Raw genomic sequence first — 20,594 nt, forward strand, 5'->3', positions numbered from 1 at the left:
AATTAGGAGCTATTTTCCTCTTTTTTTTTTGACTATGTAGAATTGCTATTATGGTTAGTTTAGATAATTTAGTTCCTGTTTCTGACAGCACTTTCTATATCACAACTCAGATATTTCATTATAGCCATTTTGCCATTTCTGAAAGTTTTCCACATAGCAAAGGAGAAGAAAACATTTTAAATAGACTGTTTTCAGTTAAAAAAAAAATCATAATTGTCAAGGAATATGTAGTGTCTGAAAGTACTGTTGATCGTATTTTTTAACTGCTACATTTCAAGTTGAAGACACTTTTAAGAAAAAATAATGGGGGATGAGAGTTAACTTGCTCTTAAAATTAGAAACATTGAATGTTGTGTTCCTAGGCAAAATTACATGAGACATATTCCTCTATAGTTAGGTAAAAACATTTGGCAATTTAGCTGCATACACTGTTACCTTTGCTTTGTTTTAAAGATTCTTTTAAAGTATTATTAGGCTAGAAAAGTTAATATCTGTTTGGAAGGATGAGAGGTTGAGAAGAGAAAGGAAAATATATGGAAGAGATCTTCAAGCTTCTAAAATCTCTCTTTGAAAACTTCCACAGTTCATAAGGTGTAAATACTTTTTAAAATGGTCAATTCTAAAGCCAGTGTAGTTAGGCACACATGTAAAGTAGCATGAAAGACAGGAACCTGCTTGTGAATAGCACTGCAGGACTGGCTCATCAGAAAGGGTAAAACAGGTGTTTGAAAAAAAAGCATTAATCACAATCAGCACAGGTTGTTGGTTTTTTGTTTGGGTTTTTTGTTTGTTTGGGGTTTTGTTTGTTTTAATAATAGAAGGTCAGGAAGCTAGCTAATTACATTTTTTTTTTTTTAAAACCAGTGTTAACTACTTCTAGTTCAATGAACTTAAAATATATATAATAGTGTGATATAGAAAACATTCCAAAAAATTTTTCACCTGTTTTTTCCCTTTTGTCCTCCTGGCTCACTGACAGCCCCTCCCAAAGACATTAACCATTTGTACCCTAGTAAAATTTGAAAAACGTATTAAAAAATCATTCAGTTATGTTTTTCAAACTAACATAAAAAGATTTTTAGCCTCAGTAAACTCCTATTGCTAATGCAATCAAATCTCTAAAACTATCAACAAAATCATTACCTTTAACAAAGCATTTTTTTATCCAATTGTTCCATTTTCCTAATTCTATAACATAAAGCCCTTCCAAGCAAGCAGACATTAACTATTTCTAGCCTAGTTAAAAGAAACAATAAATTTGTGTGGATTTTATTTTTATCCACAAAATACGATGCCCACAGTATTCTGAAATTACATGCAGTAAAGTTAAATTATATGCATGTTTGCAAAGTGATTTTTTTCAAAACTATTTAAAATTTCCTTTAGAAAAAAAAAAGACTTGTTCTTATTGATTGTTAAAGATATCTTCTTTCAAAATGCAAATTTATTTACAAGCCATATTTAACATGGTTATTTAGGAAATATGTACATAAAAGAAACAGGATCTTTGGGTATGTAACGCTGCGATTAAAGCAACTTTTGAGCACTATCAGCACCCGAGATATATTTCTATTAAAAAGTTTATCTTGTATTATAGTAACATTTTCTTTTCTCTCTTTTTGAATACATTTACAGGAAATTTTGTCTGGATTGCCTGACAGCAGTTCGTTCTGAGGAAATTGTCACCATTTTTGGTAGAATGCCAACCACATTTGCTCATGGAAACAAGTTTTTCAAGGTCTCTTCAAAACCAGAAGTTTAGGAGGAAAAAGACAGCTAGAAGCAAGATCATTCTTATTCAGGTAGTGGAGAATAAAATTTAACCATCGATACTATAAATCACCAAGAGTACATGGTAACTTTTGTCTCTTGAATTCGCAAAACAAATTAAATATAAAGAAAATTGAATTATTTACAAGGTCTCTTCCCACACAAAAAACCTAGGACTCAAAATCAAGTAACTTCAGGAAATAAATATTTGAGACACAGAGGTTGGGAATTGCTAGCTGTAGAAAAAAAAAAAAACCAACAAAAATTCGGTTTGTTTTCCACTACAAATCTGAGACTGCCTGAAATTACTGCTCTTTAAAGCACAGTTCAAGGTGCCTCTCATTCCTAAGACTGTTTTCTGCTTTTTTTTTTTAATTAAAAAAAAAAAACCAAACAAAACCCACCAAACCTGGAATGATAGGAAGTGTTTTGGTTTTAGATTTTCTCCTTAAAATGCTCAGAAGAATATTAATGGAATTTGTACTATACGTTTTCTTTAGTACACTAATTCTAGCTTAAAAAAAAATACTTCAAAAGTAAAGAGTGGAGATAAAATCATTGATTACTTAACTTTTGGTATGCTTTAACATAGATAAAAAGTAGGTGATATTAAAACAATTAATAGCATCCTTAAGAACAGCCAACCTTTCTCTCGTGCTCTATTAAAGACTTTCACTTCCTTCAGGTTTATTCCAAGGCCAGTCCTCATGGTCACAGCATCCGTGGCCTCATTCTTGTGGCCTCTTCTAATAGAGCCATTTGCATGTGCTCTGCCAAAAAAGTTGAAGATGTCTCATCAACAATCCTCAACTAATTCACACCAAACAAAAGACTGAAGGGCAGTGGAGAGTTCACCTAACAGAAGGTGAAGAAACCTTTCCTTGTCTATGACACTGATATGCTTTACCTGTCAGTATCAGAAATGCCCTTTCTTTGGAAATTGCATAGCTTTCTGCGATCCATTCTATGACCTCACTAAGGAATAGCTAATCCTACAAAGGTGAAGCACTTAGCACTGAAATAACATTTTGAGACTCAAATACTTATGAAAAATAAATTACCTGTCAGACCAGTAGATGTAAGCTCCAAACACCGCGACCGAAAACATATCCACATTGCTCCCTGACAGCACAATCTCCCGATTCCCTCCACTTTCAAGGTCAATTCTTTCTATCTTGTCGGTACGAGCATCACACCAATATAATTTATTTTCCTAAAGATTAATTTTAAAGGAAACATCACCAGTCTTGTCCAAGTATTTAATTAAGAGTTATTAAGATTACATCAAAGTGGAAGACCAGCTGGCTTTAATGAAACATAACAAATACTGTACATCTTGATATATACTGGAAGACAGAGGAACTAACCTCATAGTCGATGGAAATCCCATTAGGCCACGCAATCCCCAGGCTCACAAGCACAACCTTCTCAGACCCATCTAAGTGTGCCTTGCCTATGCAGGGACTCTGTCCCCACTCTGTCCAAAATAAATACCTAAAATGGTGTAGAAATTACCAATTAAAATTTAGCATCAAAATAAGAGTTGAAAATATGCAATTCTGTACTTCACCTGAAAATGAAATGCACCATTATTATTAAATATGTACTTAAAAAACATTGTAAGGCTCATGCATCTAAATCATCTTAAGAGATTAAATGATTCATAATACTTGTTTCATAGAACACTGTTGAGAGATTTTTTGCAAATTATATGTATGTAATAATTCTTAAAACTGTAATCGATCAGTCAATATACAATTCTATTCCTTGAAGAATTTTGATTTATCCTTGGGAAAATAGAAGCAAATTAGAAAAAAGTATTACTGGAACAGAAGCTCTCACATCTAATTACTAAGAAATGTTTAGACAATACAAGACTTGTATGCCTAACTTAGAATATGTCTTAAATATGAAGCAATGAAGAGCACTGGGAAATGGTAGACAGACCACAGGGATTTTATTTGGGAAGAAAATATTTTTCCTGTTCTCCCTAATGCTCAGGGGAAGAATCTGCATCTTACTTATCTAATTTTGTATTACTGTATACTTACTGGCACAGTAACATGACTGTTTTGGGGCAAGATGCCAGGTGAAACTCCTGTCTTGACCTCCTACTTCTCTGTTGCTTTAGGTATAGCAAAATGAGGCCAGTTAATCTACAGAGAACATTGCCTCTACTGAACAGTAACCCATGGAATACCTTAAAGTAAATATCTATGTGTCTACAAATATATATATATGTATGTATATATATTTGTGTTAAAACATAAATACACATATAAAAAACTCCACAAAATATGATATTCTGAGCAAGAAATCTCCTTCTCAGATAACCTGAGGCCTAGCATACTACTAATCACCTGAAGAGAAGCATTTTCATAGTAAATGTTCGTTAAGAACACACTAAAACATTGTTTAGTAATATGCTGTACACAAAGTGAACAGAACAAACAAAACCATTCTCCATTGTTTTTCTCTGTGTGGAAGGTATGAATCAGTCTGTTTTTAAAGACTACAAAAGTCTTCTGTGCATTACTAAGCAGTTCTACTCATGAGTCTGAGTCGGGTGATATCATTACACCAATCTGTTATTAAATAGCTATATTTGATTGGACAATTGCAGATTAGTGAAATTAAGAGGGATAAAAATGGGACAGGGGAGAACAGACACGGATCCTATAATTAGCTCATCAAATTTATTTTCTGAAACAACGTCCACTTTACTTTGGCTCTAATTGTAGGGCTTCCTGGCTATAATAAAAATGAATTTGTTCCCTACCTCTTGACATCACAAACAATAATATGAATGCTAACTATAAAACTTACACTACATTAGGAAATTGAACTGCTACATTAGCTAAATTAAAAATACATTTTAGAAATGTTAAAATAGATGGTATTGCTGGGTATCAACAACCACTGCTTAATTTTTACCACAGCTTTAACCAGATTACTAACAGCACCTCTAAACAGAACTGAACTTGCTTTCAGGCATCTAGTCAGAGGTATTTCTTAACACAGGACAACAACTAAATGTTGACAACAGAAAGACGGGCAATTCAATATACTTGAATTAAACACTCCATGCTCTTTCCTTAGACTAGTTACTCTCAGAATCATAGAATAGTTTGGGTTGGAAGAGACCTTAAAGCCATCGAGTTCCAACTCCCCTGCCAAGGGCAGGGACACCTTCCACTAACCCAGGTTGCTCAAAGCCTCATCCAGCCTGGCCTTGCAAACAAACAAACAAGCAAATCCCCTACACATAGCAGGTCAAATGAATCTAGAATCCTCGAAAGAAAGTCCTGGATAGCTGCCAAAAATGTAAGGCAAGTTAGTTAATGCTCTAAGAGAGCATTAACAATTAAAAATATATTGATATATAAACTTACATAAACTATTAACTAATATAGAAAAATTGATCTTCCCATATCTTCCTAAGAGGTCTGGGAACGAGCATCCAAAATACTTGTTTCCTCAACCTTTTTTAGGTAGCAAAATGCTACCAATACATTTGGGAGAATAACAATGCTAGAATAAGTATGACTTAACTTATTTTGGAACTATCCCATATATAATTTACATGGCTGACATGGAGACGCAAGTGGTGGAAATTTGACGCTGGTGCAGAATCAACTTTCCCCCCCAGCCCCGCAAAAAAAAAAAAAAAACAAAAAACTTCTACAGAAAAAAAGAGTTTAAATCCCCACCTCCCCCCAAATGAAATTCCCAAAATGTTTTTGAGGGATGTATCTTCAAAGCCCAAGAATTATTTCAGTATGTGCTTAACTCCATATTTCAACCACAATTCTGAGCTTAATCAGAAAACTATTATTTAATTGGGAAAAAGAAAATAAAATCAGCCAAGTGTATGTTATATGAATAAGCATATCTGATGAGGGACAAAGACATTCCTTTGTAGGACTACACATTCTTAACTTTTTCCTTAGTCATAATAAATAATGTTACCAACCAGCTGAATGCTGGCTGCTTCATATCTCGGTATAACTGGCAGATTCAATGAGAGCTAGTAACTGCTATTTACCTCTCCATTCTTACAGCTGTCAACTCACGCTTCAAGAGAAATGAAGAATGTGAAGTCAGGGCAAGGGGAGGGAAGAAGCTTTGCCTCATAAAGGGAAAGAACGCAGAAAAGAACACCTATACTTCACCAGCAAAAAAATACTATCCTTCTCATGAAGAACTTTGATTTGAGACATCTCAAGACATAATTTTGTGGCACAGTATTAAAACAACAGAGATGAAGTATACCCACCTTCTACACTGTTCTACCAGAGAGGTAAAACAATTACTAATCAGTGGTCCTCTCAACATCCTGTGTTTTCTTAAGCGTTCTAAACACATCTGAAAACTAACTATAAACTTCAACAAGATCCACACACCTATGGAATGTTTCACAACTGAATTCATTTCCACATTTAGCATTTCTCTTCTTTACTGTTTTTTTTTTTGTTTGTTTCAAGTGCAATACCTCAAACTCCTCCAAATTATATTTTAACCACATTTTATTAATAACTGCTTGTTGGTGGCATTGGACTATTCTATTTTAAGCCCTATTAAAGTACCTATTAACTTAAAAGTGGGAACTATTTCTTTCTAAAGACTGGACTAACTAAAACCATGAACTGTTGAGTCAGAAAGTATCATGTGAAAATATTATTAAAATAAAAAAAAAATCCACACTTTAGTAAAAAAGCAATTTTTCTCTCAATAGCAGTATTAAATAATATTCTGCCAAGGGCTCTGCTCTTCCCTATAGCAATTGTTAAATGCTGGCTCTCAGCTACAGCACATATTCCCTCTCCAAATACTGCAGAAGAGTTGATTACACTGCTACCATTTCTTGTTGGAAATAATGGCTTTTATTTATATAATTCATATGATTTTAATATCTAAAGATTCTCCAGAGAAGCTGCATCTGCTGCACTTAGTCCTCACAGAGTTCACGGGGGCTTTTCCTCTCCTTGGATGTAAGTAAGGGGTGAAAACCTATCTGTATATGTGTACAGCAAACACTATATACATGTTGAGGAAAATTACACTGTAAATTAACTATTATTTTGAAGAAGTTTGGTCTACCCTTCTGGTCGGAAGAATTTTATCATTAATCCTAAACTTTTAGCAGATACTGACAAGCAACCAGTGGTGCTACATGAACACAGCTGTAAGGTTTTATGGCAAAAGCTATTACATTACACAGAAAATATAACCCATTGTTGCTTTCGCCTTTGCTCTTAAATACATCCAGTTGCAATGGCCTAGCCTGCCAAATACACAGATCACTATGCCTAGATTCCCATAAAGGAAATAATGGCAAAGATCCAAACGGCATTTTGCATCACTGGTACCAATCCGGCTCCAGTGAGAAGCGAGAATTCATCATTACTATGGTTGCAAATTCCTCTGAGTACAGACGCTGCTTTCCTGCAAATAGTGAGATACTGATTTGATTGAATCTGGGGAAAACAAGCCACAGTGTCACCTCTGGCTTTGGGGCAGGTAGTTATTGAAATTCTTCCTTAAGATTTTGATACACACCGATTAGTGCTTCCGTTTTAGCAGGGTAAGTGTAGCAGTTAAATCCACTGAGTCTTGCTTATATGCCTTTTCCTCAGAAAATACATTTCATATTCCCATGAAAAACATGAAAATTCTTTGCAGAATTTACTGCTTCTGTTTTAGTTGTACCTCTGCTAACAATAGTTTTGGAGCTGGAAGGGGACAGAACATTCTCTCCTTCTGTTAATGCTGCAGTGTGGTCCCTCCTCTCAACAAACAGCTGGATGAATACAGATGTCCTTTTTGACAACCTTTACTCTCTTACCCACACGCTTCATCTCACATTACTTTCAGCTCCCCTGGGTAACCTCCTTGGTTGATATAGTGGGATGTTACATGATACTAGAATGTGTAACTACCAAGGATTACACTGTTCTACGACTTCATCATGACACTGAGGTCTTTATTAGCCAAGGTGACTTCCTTGGATTTGCTGGAAACTTAAGAACAGATTTAAGCATGCTTCCAAGCAATGTCTGAACTTCAGTTGAAATTGTTGTCTTAGAAGATGAAAACTGTTTTGCAAAGAAAGTACTGTATCTTATGTGTACAGAGATCGACAAAAAAACTCAGCGTATGACAAGAATAACACTTCCTTCTGCTTGTGCTTAGTTAAAATAGAATAATTTCCAATACAATCCTTTTGGGTTTTACAAAGTACTTATCTGTTAGAAAGAATGCTTAAATTTACTTATCTAAGAGCTTCAGTGCTAGCATGCAAACTTTAAAATAAATGCAAGTAGCCATGGTCATGTTACCCTTTTTCTGGGTGAACTGCAATAGATCTTGGCTGGTCCAAACCCTGGGATATAATTACGTATCGGAATGAGCCGTTGAGCCTGGCAACTTCAATTAAGTTGAAGCCATGATCCGTCCAATATATGTTACCTAGGAAAAATACCTTGAAGTTACTGGGAAAAGAAAAGACTACTTGGAAAGTGTTTAAATCTTAAGTAAGTTAGGACCAGAAACTACTGCATTTTAACTTATACATATCTTATATTTGTAATTTCTATTCCTATTCATCCTTCATTTTAAAGTATAAACTCATATTCATGGTTATCACTATTGAGACTGTCCATCTAAGAAATAGTATCCAAGATATTTAAATATTTTTCTGTCCGTAGTAAAACTGCAAAAAACACTGGTGGTATCTTCAACGAAAAATATCTAGACATTTGGAATATTAGAAGTTAGACCTCAAAGCAAACCAAGTTATTTAGTCTTGAGCTGAAGATGCAAGAGAGTACTGCCTGAAAGCACGACAGTTACTGAAGCCGGTTAAGACCTACCTGCTATCCAGTCCACTGCAATGCCTTCAACTCTTCCCAAACCATTTGTAACTATGTCTTCTTTCCATGTCTGGTCTCGTTTAGATCTGCTAATTTTGTTGAAACCCATGTCTGTCCAATAGATTGTATCGTTTCCTATGAAATACATAACAAGGATTCTTGGATTAATTCAGTTCCTTCAGTCCAACTATCTACATCAGTAGCTGTAAAACTATGAATTATAACTTTATTAATATGTCTCAGACTAAGCAGAGGAATGGTATCAACACTATTTTCTTCAATTCCTTTTTGCTTTTTAAAAATAATTAAATCAGAATATTAGGCTTTCTACTGTTTGTTTGGTACTGCACATACAACACAAGAGGGCCATGACAACAGACAGAAGACACTACCCCTATTAAAAATCAGACAATAAATAGCTTGTCTTGTTTTTATGGTGTGTTGTTTTTTTTTTTCCTAATGGGATACCTGTTTGAAAACATTTTATTTTGTTTATTAATCACCATTCTAAAATATTTAGGGGTCTGAAAAACTACAATGTAAAACTGCTTATATGGTCTTCTCCTTCAGTAATCATACAGATTGAATTTTGGCAGTACAAAAAAAAAAACTAGTTAAAAAAAAGTGTGACATTTGAGAGTGATATACCAATAGAAGAATAAAAATTTGACTATCCACAATGCATCTTTTTTTTTTTAAATGTCCTGACAAGCTTTCACTAAAACACTTTTTTTTTGTGTTTTAAGGCATTTCAGCCATCTTCTGTGCCATTCATCTGCAGTTGGCTCTCCATAAGGTGGAAGAGAAGGACCATTGTGTAGTTTTAGAGTACAAGTCCATTTTCACTGACCCTTTAAACTTGTCTGCTAGGCTGAGAATTTGGAGTCACCAAAGCACAGACAAGCACACTGTTACCACAAAGTACCCTTCACAAAGAGATGGGGCAAACAAAGTGATGATGTCCCTCAAGCAGAATGTCTGCACTGCCATTGTCAGAGCTCTGAGTTAACAACCAAGCTGCAACCCACTTTCCAGTTTCAATCAGTTAGGGACCTCCAGAGTGAGATGTTTTTTCTGGGAACGATATTGCTCAGAGACAAATAATATTTTTTGCACAGCTACCATTTCTCTATCGTCCTATATCCTTAATAGGAATAGATTAAATCATCTTCATCATAGTCTTTCCCATCTAAGATATGGGCACAAAGGCGTTGGCTTTTAAGTGATTTTTATGTCTCCGTAGACTGTGACTGAACTATCCCTATGATACACTGAAAGTTCTGAACATTAGTCACTTATTTGAAGCAAAATATACAAGTATGAGGGCACCGTGAAATGCTGAGCGAACTTGGAATTTTGCTAGGCAGAGTAGGGGTACAAGGGCATCAGTGAAGAAGGCAGGCCAAAAGAAGAGAATACTTTGATAAATTTAATTCCTAACCTGTTAACTAAAGATTAGTGATATTTATGTGATGAAGCAGTCAAACAGAACAATCATAAAAAGGTGTGGTTTTAATATGAAGACTTATTACTAACATATACTTAAGCAAAACCTTAGGATCTCTCAGTGCTGAATTCCCAGGCAGAATTTGTTTCAATGTGAAAAACAATAGGGTACGACAAAATAATTGTAGATTTCAGGAGGCCAGTGTCCATACATCTATAACATAGATAACTTAAAATTTAATTTCTCAACTGCTAGCTTGTAGACAAAACAGGTAACAAAAACAGCTCATGAGAATATCAGTTTAGAAGGTCAAAGAGCTAATGGGTTAAAAATATAGAGACACAACACGTTTTCAGGTCACTGCTTGGTCACAGATTGTCTGTAAACCAATCAAAATTCCTAATGCATTTGAAGATATTCAGACACCTTTTAGTACCAGTGGAAGATGTAGCCAACTACTTTTCAGGATCTGATCTTCAGTTTCTTTCAACCTTCTTTCACATGTATGCAAAACAGAAACCTCCTAATTTCATAGGAAATCTGCGAGAGTATCTAATCTAAATCCTGTTCCCTATTTATACACTGTGGTGGAAGGGTACGTAGTGTACTTAAGATAGACATGCCTGTTCTTCAGGCTGTTAGAGAATCTGCTTCTAGAAGGAAGGAACAGATATGGAGTTGGCTTGTATGCTGCAGTGAAGTGGCCAGGCTTTATGGGACAGAAAGAAAACTGTCCACTGAGCTGTCAGAACCACCTGCTAGGTACAATACACAGGACTAAGAAAACTCAGCGGAAAAAAGTCATGATGGGAATAAGCTTTTTTTTTTTTTTTCCCCCCCTATGAAAAAGGAACTAATGAAACCTACTTTCCTACAGATTTATGACCACTTTCTGTAAAACCACCAGTTTCCTACTCAAGTTCTTAGTGATGTCTCCACTGAAAAACAGTGGATAGTGCTGCTAATGCAATCCACATAGACATAATACATGGTTTTCTATAGACTGTAAAAACTGAATAGCTAGAGGTTGACACTGTAACACACAATCAACTTCCAATTCCTTTAAATATGGCTGTATTTACTTAGAAGGTTTGAAAATTGGGGGTTTATTTCACTTATAAGAATACGTATAATATTTACTACACACACAACAAACTATACATATTTACCTGCATGGAAGTCTATGCCTACAGCAAATGAGGTTCCAGATACAGGCATTAAAGCATCCATTTTATCATTTGGATCAAGAGGAATTCCTCTAATTCCTTCATGAACAGAATACATAAGAAATGATTCAATACCTATGGGAAAAATAAAATAGCCAATAATAGCAAAGTGGAGACTTTCCAAAGACTAGAAGAATTAACAAGCACTAAATATAGTTTTCCAATACTGCTCCATGGTTTTCCAGAATGATAACACCATCTCTTTGAAAAAACATGCATGAATTATTATGGTGTATTTGTAATGAAATGATAAATGCGGTCTTAGAAAGAGAAGGGACTCATGGTCCATTTCAAGCACCACCTTATCAATTAGCAGTAATGAAAATTACAATTTAAGAAGAAAATGTTTTTGAATTATGAGAAATTTAAGAATATTTTCAGCGCTTTCTTCACATATTCAGCGAGACAATTTTAAAGAACTGGTGGAAAGCAGGACTCAGGATTGTAAATAGCCTTTTGAGGCGTGGGATTAATCTCACCTCATGTAGTCATTCACCCTTCCTTTACAGACACTAGAGAGAAATACCTAGTTTCAGTGAACAATGCAGTTGACACATTTTAAATGTCTACTTTCACGTTAGATTAATCACAATCCAGATGCATCTATTTCTATTAAGTAGGAAGAAATTCAGCTGTGTAGAAGTCTTGTTAGGTAGTTATTCCCAGATGAGATGAATCACACCTAATTGCTGACAATCAAAATTAAAACAAATACTTTGTTGCCCTAATCTCTTCAGAACACTTCTAAGTTTAAGGGAAATTGCCCAGCATGATGATATATAACTCATTATTGAAGAATTTTAACTACCATACACAAAAAAGTTCCTTTTTATTCACACCAACTCATTGAAAACTTCTTTCTTTGTAAAGAGCTACCTAGCAGAAGACCCTAAGAATGTGGACTAAAAGGTTTCAGGTAGAGAATTAGAAAATTTAATTTCAAGCAAGAATAAATCTAGCTAGCAAATGAAAACTGCAATGCTAAACAAGTACATATGTACAGAATAGTACTTGTCAGTTTTTCTCCATTAATTTTCAAGACAGAATAAAAATGTTTGTGACTCATGACCTCTGTTGAATTGAAGGGAAATTTAATCATAAAAAGCTGTTATGATCTAGAAGGCAATATATCTAGACATAAAGGAGGAACACATTTCAACTACAAAGTATCCACCAGTTTTACTTTAACCCACAACTGAAAGTCGTAAATATCTGAAGAAATAATTGTAAAAGCAAAAATGACTTTTTCAAAAAGAAAGAAAAAATGTTAAGGACATGCTAATTGTCACATAAGAAAAGCACTGAAGAAGCAGAAAAGCCACATTTATGTAGCTTAATTCTGCTTCCATGTATATTCTACTATTAACTACATGAGGTAGCAATTCCTCATAGGAACAAATAATATTAAATTTATACAACTATAAGGCACCTTGACCATAACATTATTTTGTATTATTCAGGCAAAAAGTAAGGCTTTGGATCTAAGCTATGTTTTGATTTTTTTTACTCCTCAAATAGACAAAAGATTAAAAAAGAATAAAATCAGGCCTTACTTTATATTAAGGGCAATACAACAGGATGAGATACTCAACCTTTCAGATACTGTAGCCTATAATTTAGTTTAAAACTAAGGTATATGCCATTGAAGAAATATGTGCTGCTATTAATGATGGCTTAGATGGTCTCTTCTTTTTCTGCCTACATTAAAAAAAAAAAAATTCCTCAGAGTTTCCACAAAAATCTATGCAGAATAAAGGAATTAAAAGCTAAATTTAAATTCTGTCCTAACCACAATAGACATTTCTCTGTTACTGCTTTAATCAAGCATATTAACTATGGTTATTTAACTTAAAGTTAATAAAGAAAGTTTATTTACTCAGAACGGTGTTCCCATAAAACCGAAGTTAGTTTAAATAACTATCGAAAGCCATATTACCTTTGCATGCCATGCGGTTTTTTTGAAGGTTGTAGCCTACTGTACACACACAAGTCCTGGTGGTTTCTGATGTTGGTAAACAAAGCTGGGAGCATCCACCATTGTTCAACTGGCAGGAATTGCTACCTACAACACAAGAGACAAGAGAAAACAAAATTTGAACAGGGCAAAACTGACTGAAAACCAGTGTTGGCACCAATTTACTAATATTACCAAACTAAAATTTCGTTCAGGTAACTTTTTTGAAAAATTGAGATGCGTAAAATATTTCAGGCTATATATACTCATATACTTTTCCATGCTGCACTTCGAATAGTAGGGTTTTTTCTTTTTTTTTTTTTCTCTGAAGAAGAATCTGCCTATTTTCAAGTAACAAACACATGATAAAACCTGAAAATACTACATTAATAACACATTTAAAACTAAGGGCAAGACCGACAAGCACCTTTGACGTTTCCTAGATTAGGCAGAATGGCAAGTGTTCCCTGAAGTGCTCAATATGGAACTGAAATAATGTACTCTGTACACAGACTTCTTATTGTGCCTCAGATATTAGACATCTTAGCTCCATCCTGTGTTCTTCTGGAAGTTTCTCCGCAAAATTAAATACTTTTTTTTCATGTAAATCCCATCCTCATCACTTTCAGTGCAACCATCAGCACTTTGAGAGTGGCTGGAATCAGAAATATCTCTTTTTAAACAATCTCCCAAATGTTTTTATCTCTGACCTCTAAATTCATAAAATTGTGTCCATGATCCCAAATTAAATTTTTTCATATTATCTTAGTACCCACTTTGTCAACTAAGTTTTGGCAGTAGTAGCAACATTCCCCCCATTTTTCTGCTGTCTCACTTTTGATTTATACTACTGTCACTTCTGTCAGTTTAGATGAATTAAACTGTCTTAAAACAAATAGATAATTAAGAATATTTATTCACTCATAATTCTTCACTTACTTAAAATTTCAATATTTGAGATGAGGTTCACACACTAACTGATTTTATTTGACTGAAAATGTTAAACTTAAGATTCTCTAAAAAAACTTCAAACTTCATTATAGTGTAAACTTCAGAAAACCACTGATAAAATACATCAGACAGATTTAAAAAATAAATTATCCTATTATATTCAGTAATTTATTAAATAATAAAATATTTTATAGTATTTTATGACTGAATTACAATTAAATACATGCCATTTTGTTCTAGACACATTTGGAGAAAAACATGGGAGAAGACATTATGCAGTCTAAAGGTTGGTTGAACAGGCTTAAAACTTAACATACCTTGCTGTGCTGCTTTATCGTACACTTTCATATGTACAACACCTGACGTTTTGTTTCGCAGGACAGTTGGGTTTCTTCCATCTTTTTTATTACAGGTACCGATCTGAGCTAAGTTCTGGTCTGCCCACCAAAGCTTTTTATCTGTAAAATTTTCAAGTTTTAAAAATTAAGAGGATCACTATTAACAAATTATATATGTTCGAAACCTAAGGTGGGAAAAAAGTTTTTGAGGTTAATTCTCAGGTCAATTCTAAGGAAAATTGCTCAAAGAATAAATAATGTTGTTTGTTTTTTATTTTAATTTTAAAACCAGAAATTGTGGATTTATAAATTTATTTTTTTCTCTTTAGGTGATAGTTTTTCCACACATTTTTAAGTGGAAAAACTGATTGACACCTGATTTATAACTGAAAGTTAAAAAAATCTTATTCACAGATTGTATACTACTACAAGACAGGTATATCCATTCATTATGCATGTAGAGATGCAGGAACTCTGTTTCCAGGCTTTCATTTCTTGACTTGAGTGTTCAAATGAATAAGCATGACAATCACCATAAAAATACTTAAGAATCTTGTTGCTGGCTTAAAGAATTTATTGAAATTACCAACTTTTTGATCATGAATTATGCAAGATTTTAAAATATGCTAAAAAAATGAGACATGCTATGCACATACGAGCATAAAACTTCAAACCATCCTCGTCAATCTACACATGCAGAATACTTGAATCATAGTATGAAGGACTTGTCAAAAATTTATGACAGAGAATTCTCATTTGGTGCCCAATTGCAGTATATGGAACATACTTTTCAAGGGTTGGATTTCAGGTCACTTTAGTCATAAGGATTTCTCTTAAATTCAGACAGGATTCTAAGTGACATAAGGACAGAAGCACTGAGTTTGATCATATTGTTACGGCCATATTGGTTACCAGGGAAGGTAAATTTTCAATCAAAAATAAATCCAGATACAAATGTCAATGTTAATGTAAAGATAATCTTCATAAGAATTTGAACAACAGCATATGCCAAGAAGCAATTTAAAAGGAATTTCAAGAAACTGAAAGGTATACACGAGATGTATATTCTCTGCTTCATTTCACTTGCATCACTTCAGAAAAATGTTATTTTGAAGCCCCATTAACACAATTTAATATCAACATTAGAGATTGCTTTAGTTTTGTTCAGAAATAAACAACACTTATCAGTGTTACTATATTGACATTTTTAGACTTTGACTTATTACCTGCTGGAATTTATGAAAGAGCATCTTCAGTTACAGAGCTTGCGATTCTTTTATTTATCTAATGAAAGCTAGTATGACGCCCCGGTGTCAATGGTCTATAATTTCTTTAAGGTAATAATCTTTATTATTTTTCCTAAAACCAGTATTGGGGTGGTATTCCTACCAAGTTTTGAATATTTCATGTTTCATACCAACACTTGATATTATGCACAGATGGGCTATAAAATAAGTCACAACCACCACAAAGCGAAAAGAAAAAAAGCAAAGATGACCTATGAGGAAGCACAGCATAAAGATATAACGCAAACAGAAGGAAAGAATATGAAATATGCACTTTTGAAAACTTTCCCAGTAGTTCTCATAGAAAAATTCTATCCCTTATTGCTAAGGCTTGGGAGACAGAATAGCTTAAAATCAGGGGAAATCAGAAGGAAGCTAGAAATGCCCTTCACTCTCTCGGTATTTCTTTACACCCCTTTGCATAGAAAAGGCCACAGGTATTAGCTTTACTGTTGCTCTGAAGGATGACATCAAGCTCATAGAACTCCCTTCCACAACAGCTACATCCTGTCGGTGAAGGCACCGGGGTGACGATGGAAAAGCTCTGTACCATGGCACCACTACTCGTAACGGCCATACTGTCAGGGACTAGAGTGAAGTGTCATAAATCAGCGGTGCCCAAGGACTGTTCATCCTTGTATCACATCCGAGACTATCACAACTTGAGAATCAGGGGACTGAAATCAACCATGACGTGCTTCTGTGACTTGCCATGTGTGAAGAGAGAAAAAACCCAACCTTTACATTTCACATATGCACACACTAGCATTACACACTCAAGGTGGGACCATTTGTTTAATGCCAACTAATGTATTCTGCATAAACATCTTCCACAAGGTTCATGGCAACAGTCCAGCTTAGAGGAAACTAAAGAATGCACTGAAATTGCCAAAGTGTATTTCTGAAAGGCAAGCAAACTTTTGTCATATCTAAAAGAATAATAAACATAGTAACGATGCTTACTGCCTAATTTTAACAGACTAAGCACTTGAGTACTTAAACTTGCTTCCAAAGCAAGAACTCTGCTAACTCACAGCGACTGAATGTTCACAGTGAAGAGCTCCTTACCCAACCAATGCCAAGTCCTTCAGCTGTTTCCCTTATAACATAATCTTTTCATTTTTATCATAATTAATTTCAGCCAGCTTGTTCCCATTATTCATCAATCTCAACGGTTGCTGGAAGCAAAGCAAATCAGTCCTTTCCTGTCTAGGTGGGACTGAAACACAGAGCATACCGAACACACAGAAAACACTTAGCCGATGCTAACTCTTCATGTCATCCTTCAGACATTGCATCAAAGCATCATCTCAGCGAAAAGCTTCCTGATGTGTCTAGCTGTAGATAACCAAACCCAACACAAAGCACTGCCAGCTATTTCTATCAGATGTAACAGGAATAACAACATCCTGGATTCTACTTTTCACACTAGAGGCATGAGACACTTTTGCTAGTTTTTGAGAACTATTTAAAACCTTAGGAAAAAGAATCAATGCCCAGAGCTAACGCAACCTTTGCCAAAATACAGATTTATTTTTGAAGTGAAAATAAGAACACATATATGCCATACTTCCTTGACAAACTCAAAAGCCACCCCATACAAAATCTTGTCTGACTGAGCTCCAGTACACTGCAAAATAGCAGAATAATTGACTCGTTGAATCCCTTGGCTTTGCTGGCGGCCAGATGGCCACACAGCACAAGTGCTGGCCAGCATGTCACCGTATGTGCAGTTCCAGAGTGGCAACAGCCTGAGCTTTGTTTTGACATAGAATGGAGTGGAGAGGAAAAAAAAGTGGAGAAATTTAAGGAATACATGAGGAAAACAAGGTATTGTGATAGAAAACACTGGAATTGTAAATGAAGGCTCTACAACTGCTTGCAGCAGAGACACCTGTTGTGCAGAGGAGCGGAAACTGGGATGAGGTCTTTGGATGAAAGATGCGGGGTATTGCACTGGTGAGGTTAGAGAGAAGCTGAAGGTATTGTGTTAAGATTCATGAAACATGAAAGCAGTCTTCACCAGTTCCACTTTTGCTGCCACAATTGCTGATTTGAGGTTACTTCCGTAGAAAATCTTAAATTAAAATGCCTAGTTATACGTGGAAGTTCTACTGACTTTATTCTAGGGAAGAAATTAATTTTCACAAGTGAACAAAATTGCTTGTAATGCTAAAACACATTTTGTATTGAAAACATATTACAATCAATAACTAAGAAATCATGGGAAAAAAGAAAGAAAGAAAAAAAAAAACAAACCAAAAAACCCAGACCCGAACCAAAAACCATTATGGGAAAAAAGAAAGAAAGAAAAAAAAACAAATCAAAAAACCCAGACCCGAACCAAAAACCATGCTCTACCTGCCAGTGCATCAGAATATAATTTTGTACAGCTTTGATACCAAACTCAAACTTCAGTGAACTAATGGACAAACACTGACACACAAACTCTAGCCAGTCTTGTGATTTCAAGTCCTTAACACATTAGTCCTCACTGTCTCTAGAGTACGCACATGTATGATGAGATCGGCACAATGTTCCAAGCTGACAAGGTCCACTGTCCATAATATGTTTCGCAATGTTCCAGGTTGACAAGGTCCACTGTCCATAATATGTTTCACAGTGTGTTTCACATTTTCTCTGAATGCCAGAACGCCCTACCTGCGTCCTTACTCCCTTCACAAGGCTCAAACAGTAGGATGATCTCCTTCCAACTCATGGTGGGTTATCAGTTTCTCTTGACTTGGCCAAATCATTCACCTTAGTGACTGGCCAATACTCTGGAGCTCACCATTTCAGAAAAGAAGTTATGGATTTTTCCGCTAGGAATTTAAAATTGCACTTCTGAGGATCCACAACCTATACTTTTCCTATATTCCTATGCTATAAAGAAATTTAAGCTATTTTGTCAGTAAAATTAAATCGATCAAATACAATGTAGTTCTGGTACTAACCTTCCAGGAAGTCTCTGTAATACAATTTCCTGGGCCTCTCTCTTATATTCTCCAAGTTAATAAAAAGGTATAAAAACAAGGTCAAGCAACTCCCCTTTGCTCTCACCCTTTTGGAAAAGTAATTATTTAAAACAAACTGAACCAGCTAGCATTTTAAGACCATGTTACCTCAGACCTAGATTTGACCAATAGTCTGAAGGGCAGCAAAGAAAAAGGAAAAGAAATTATAGCAGTAATTTGAATTCTACTTTATCTTCAGTTTGTCACATATATTTTTAAACAGGAACAATGTAAACTGCAGTATATGGACAGTATGACATGCTCAGGTTACTAACAAACTCCTGCTTTGCAGTGAGTTAACAGTTCAATCATGAGTCATTAATTTAAAGTATTAATTACTGTGAAATACAATCTCGCAGCAATGTTCTACATGAAGAAAAAAAGTATGAACGCTTTTTTTTTTTTTTTCTCCAAATAGTTATGTATCTTTTAAACATCTTACATGAAATAATTAAATGGGACAAGCTTGTATGGTTGCAAGTTTAACATCACCAGCATTTTTATTTCAGACAGAAAAAGTTATTACTGTAGATGAACCAAAAGTAAAACCCTAAATTGAAAAAACTTCAGGAACACTGCCTTTCCAGCAAATATTGTGTATTAACTTCATTTTTAGTTAATTTGCTTTTCAGTTAAATGACTTGTTGCCTATGCTGCAGCTTTAATGTTTAAATAGCTACTTTATAGAACCAGATGAGTGTTTCATTATGGAAACTACAGATCTGAAAAAATAATTTCCATTGCAGTAACTGTAAAAAGTTACCACACAAAAGAAAATAAACTCCGAAAATATCAAGAAAAAAAAAGCATTTACTGAGTAGTCTTCACAAGTATATGATGAGACAACCATCTACAGAAATAAAATGTTCTGAATATGAAGACTTGGAGACACAAATGGAACTCTCCAGTGAAACCTGGGTAAAATTTAAAGGAAATCTATCATCCTCTGCATGCAGAGGTGCTAGAATTGACTGAGTGAAAAGATCATCCTGCGATATCACTCTTAAATTAATAGTAGCTTGCATCTGATGATTCTTTTATCAGACAACCCTTAGAACAAGAAATTCTTGTGCTCCGTTTTGCTGGTGTGAATTATAACAAAAAGACAGATGTGAGATAAGAATATAAAAGTGACTGTGATATAATTAATAAGTGAAATAATCGTCATTTGACTTTTTTTTTTTTCCTGTAGTTATTACCCACAATAATGAAATTATCTATCCTAAAAGTTTAGGCTAACTTTTTAAATGAAACGATTGTATGTGAAGAAGTGATTTCAGTCTTCAAATCCTCTACTTGACCAAGAATCAGAATGGCCCATTAAGTAATTTTGCTAATGACTGCTGTCTTGTGAATAGTATACTAGAACTTACTGATTTACATATCCAAACCCAACCATAAAATACTTTTTTTTTTTTTTTAAGACTGGAGTACAGGAAGGAAGCAAAACACATGTAATTTTGGTGTTTTTCATTATTTACCACAAAGAAATGACCCAACCCTTCAGGCATTTCTTTAGTATTTTGTGCAAAAACCTTATGCTTGGCTGTATTTTTAACAGCCTCCTGAAACTGCAATTTGCTGACTTGCCCGTCTCTTTAGGGAAAGGAAACAAACAAACGCCCCAAATAACCAATGTTTCATATTCTTTTACCAAGAGATGAAGGCATGACCTGTGCTTAATTAAGAAGTTCAATTACCAATAACTACTAATACTAAAGGGGAGAAATTAAACT

General features: G+C 34.6%; 1 protein-coding gene across 1 annotated transcript in view; it reads right to left on the reverse strand.

Moving 5' to 3' along the window:
• Positions 1-16,421, reverse strand: part of LRP1B (low density lipoprotein receptor-related protein 1B) — a gene marked incomplete at its 3' end in the record, with an annotated part of 133,373 nt that extends 116,952 nt beyond the window's left edge. Inside the window, exons 1-9 of the mRNA XM_010087752.1 lie at positions 16,295-16,421; positions 14,538-14,678; positions 13,252-13,377; positions 11,259-11,390; positions 8,643-8,777; positions 8,109-8,238; positions 3,138-3,264; positions 2,832-2,983; positions 2,416-2,540 (exon numbers count right to left, since the gene is read on the reverse strand). Coding sequence (XP_010086054.1) covers positions 2,416-2,540; positions 2,832-2,983; positions 3,138-3,264; positions 8,109-8,238; positions 8,643-8,777; positions 11,259-11,390; positions 13,252-13,377; positions 14,538-14,678; positions 16,295-16,421 — 1,195 coding nt within the window. The remainder of the gene's footprint in view (positions 1-2,415; positions 2,541-2,831; positions 2,984-3,137; positions 3,265-8,108; positions 8,239-8,642; positions 8,778-11,258; positions 11,391-13,251; positions 13,378-14,537; positions 14,679-16,294) is intronic.
• Positions 16,422-20,594: the final 4,173 nt, after the last annotated feature.

This window comes from Pterocles gutturalis, unplaced genomic scaffold (genome assembly GCF_000699245.1).
Source record: "Pterocles gutturalis isolate BGI_N339 unplaced genomic scaffold, ASM69924v1 scaffold27716, whole genome shotgun sequence".
NCBI classification, from domain to species: domain Eukaryota; kingdom Metazoa; phylum Chordata; class Aves; order Pterocliformes; family Pteroclidae; genus Pterocles; species Pterocles gutturalis.